This window comes from Triticum dicoccoides, chromosome 7A, assembly GCF_002162155.2.
Source record: "Triticum dicoccoides isolate Atlit2015 ecotype Zavitan chromosome 7A, WEW_v2.0, whole genome shotgun sequence".
In the NCBI taxonomy this organism is placed as follows: Eukaryota; Viridiplantae; Streptophyta; class Magnoliopsida; order Poales; family Poaceae; genus Triticum; species Triticum dicoccoides.
In genome coordinates this window covers 632648393-632651235 of record NC_041392.1, presented here as the reverse complement: position 1 = coordinate 632651235, position 2843 = coordinate 632648393, and the positions used below count along the sequence as shown (strand labels likewise).

At 50.0% G+C, this 2843-nt stretch overlaps 1 protein-coding gene across 1 annotated transcript in view; it reads right to left on the bottom strand.

The window, feature by feature from the left end:
• Positions 1 to 833: 833 nt before the first annotated feature.
• Positions 834 to 2843, bottom strand: part of LOC119328628 (nifU-like protein 3, chloroplastic) — a 4151-nt gene continuing 2141 nt past the window's right edge. The window contains exons 4-7 of the mRNA XM_037601608.1: positions 1819 to 2142; positions 1641 to 1725; positions 1263 to 1552; positions 834 to 1095 (exon numbers count right to left, since the gene is read on the bottom strand). Of these exons, the coding sequence (XP_037457505.1) occupies positions 904 to 1095; positions 1263 to 1552; positions 1641 to 1725; positions 1819 to 1914 (663 nt within the window). The 5' untranslated portion in view covers positions 1915 to 2142 and the 3' untranslated portion in view covers positions 834 to 903. The remainder of the gene's footprint in view (positions 1096 to 1262; positions 1553 to 1640; positions 1726 to 1818; positions 2143 to 2843) is intronic.

Here is a 2843-nt window from a genome sequence, read left to right as displayed (position 1 = left end):
AGGCATGCATTGGATGTTCTGGTTACCGGTTTATGCTGCAGAGATGTGGTTGGTGAAGCATATAGGTGCTTCCGGGAGCTGGTTGAGATGGGAATGGCACCTACAGAGCGCGCATTCAGGGTTTTGGAAGGGTTTTTGAAGAAGAAGCGGGAGTTTGGGAAGATTGATGAGATTAGGCAAATGATGAAGGCAACCCAATTGGAGGAGCATCAAACTGAAGAAGAAGCTGCGTGAAGCTATCAACCCTCTTGTGGTCCCTTTTGAAAAGAAACGTGTTTATTTCTTGGACAATGTAAAATTTCCAAGCCTGCGTGGTTTAAGCAAAGGTCTCTGTTTATACCCTCTGATGTCGAGGGTGAACTGTTGGCTGTTGCAAAGAACAAACTTGCTTTTACTGGGGCAAACAGGGAATAAAGAGATAGGCTTGCAATGACCTAACTCGCTTTGACTGGGACAAACAGGGAATAAAAGATGGCCCCAAGCCGCCAATTTGAGAGAAATATATGTAGATTGGAGAATCTTTGAGTTGATAAAGAGTTTGAGACACTGAGAAGGAATTTTTGTGGAGCCAGGTGCCACTAGAGAAACTGAAGATTCCAGGTCTGCAGAAAATGTTTGCATAGCCTTTGCCATGGGAATGAATGCACTGGAAGTCTGAAAGTGTTGTCACTGTTGTAACAATGGTCGAAAGTTTTGTTGAACTATACCTTTCAGATTTAACGGTGAAATGAGTTTTCTTCTCTCCCAGCCACATAATTCTTGTACATAACAACTGTATTAGTATGTTTAGTATTTCACTGCAGTGATTCATTAGAACTAAAAGACTGAAGTACTGACATGGAAACGTAATCACAAAGCTGAATATTGTCTTCCTTTGATTGATGCACAACTGAATTTATGTCTCTACTCTGTCAACTGAACAGCCAGGATCGATGGTATTTTCTCTCTCAGTTTTTGGGTTACAGCTACACGTACTGTCATTACACCTGCTGCAGGTCCACTGATTTGAATCTTGACGACGAAACCGTCAATCTGAACAAGCTCAAGGCTTCCACCTCCGGTGCCGGAAAGGTACGGCCTGATCTCATCTAGCAGCTACAACATTGGACAAACTTCAGATTCACAGTTTGATCAATAAAAAATGCATTTTTGTTCAACAAACTACCTATGCTGTAACAGAAATTTACAGGCTCAGAAAAGAGACAAGTGGCATGCACAATGGAGCATTGATCAGTGAGTGAGCACGCAAGCATGTGGCTGACCTTCTCGACATTCTCTGTGTTGAGCTCAAGCCCGGTCTCGGTGTCGTGGATCTGCTCGACCTCAAGGATCTCGGGGATCTTGTCACGGAGGCGGGACTCGATTCCCATCTTGAGCGTCATGGTGGAGCTGGGGCAGGAGCCGCAGGCGCCCTGGAGCATGAGCACGACGACGAGGCCGTCGATCTCGTGCAGGGCCACGTTGCCTCCATCCCGCATCAGGCTCGGCCGCACCTCATCCAGCACCCTCTCCACGTTCTCCTCCGTCAGGGGAAGCACCCGCACCGCCCACCCTTCGGGTATCAATCAATCAACGCATGGTTAATCCTACAATTCTAGCAAGTACTATGCTGCTGTAGTTGGATTCCTTTGTGCGCGCACCTGCTCTCTTGGTGCGGTGGTTCGGTGTCTGCAGTGACGCGTGGCCGAAGCTGAGACGGCCATGAATAAGGGAGCTCGAAGAACTCTACGCACAACAGCACAAGTAGGATCGGTCGGTGCAGCAGCGGAAGAGGAAATGGTTTGAAAATAAGAGGGTGCGGTGGGTGGAAGTACGCACCTTGCCGAGAGCTGCTGCAAAGGGGGCGTTGGTGACGCCAGCCCCGGCGCCGGGGCCTGCGGCGGCTTGCCGGAGATTCGGCGAGTAGAGCCTCATCTGAAGCCGATTTTGCTTGCTACTAGGTGCGAGGGGTTTGCGTGGGGAGTGTGTCGTGGATGTCGAGCCAGCCGTAGGCAGGCTCACCCGTTCGTGGTTCCTTTTCGCTTCTGGAGAGGATGTGGTTCACCTTTCACCAAGGTGAAGGTTCGTTGGGCCTAATGTGGCCCATCGTCTCCGGGGCCTAGGGCCCATGATCGAACTGAAAAGCCTACTGAAAAGAGGCGTCTGATTCTCAAAAAAAAGAAGAAAAAAAGAGAAAAAGGTAAGAAAAGAGGCGTCTAGACTCTGCAAAACAAATCCCTAAAAGAACTGCATCCTGTCTTTGCACAAAAGCAGTTTTTCACTGTGCAGTATGTGTAAAGCGCAAAAAATGGCGGAACCCAGTCCATCTCAAACTAGACCAAATCATTGATGCGCTTACAGTTTTTTTCTGTCTGCAAAAAGGTTGAGCACTCATTCTCAGAGTAGAGAGTTAAAGGGAACCATCAAGCATAGCATGACGACGGTCACAGATAAGATACCCATATCACCACGCCCTGAAACCCACTTTGCGATCCACTCCCAAGCGAGGAGCCAGCAGAAAATTAGGCCGGGAAAGGTCCAAAAGGCCACCAATAATCTATGCCCAAACCCGGGAGCATCCAAGGACGTATGTGAACACCGACCGGGACAGGGTTGCCACGGGGTGGTGGTGTGGTGTACGTGGTGTGGTCCATGTGATCCGTCCGTCCAGCCAGTTTGACGTTGTTTGTGCTGGCCACCAAGCGCGCACACAGACGCACGCACACGCAGTAAGCTCATTAAGAGATTGCCCGGACGACGAAGACAGCGAGGAAAGGGATCGGCGGCAGGTAGCCTGTCGGGCGGGCCTCCGGGGCGAGCGCGACAGTCGCCTCGCCATTATTTGGCCGCTGCCCGCTGGTGCT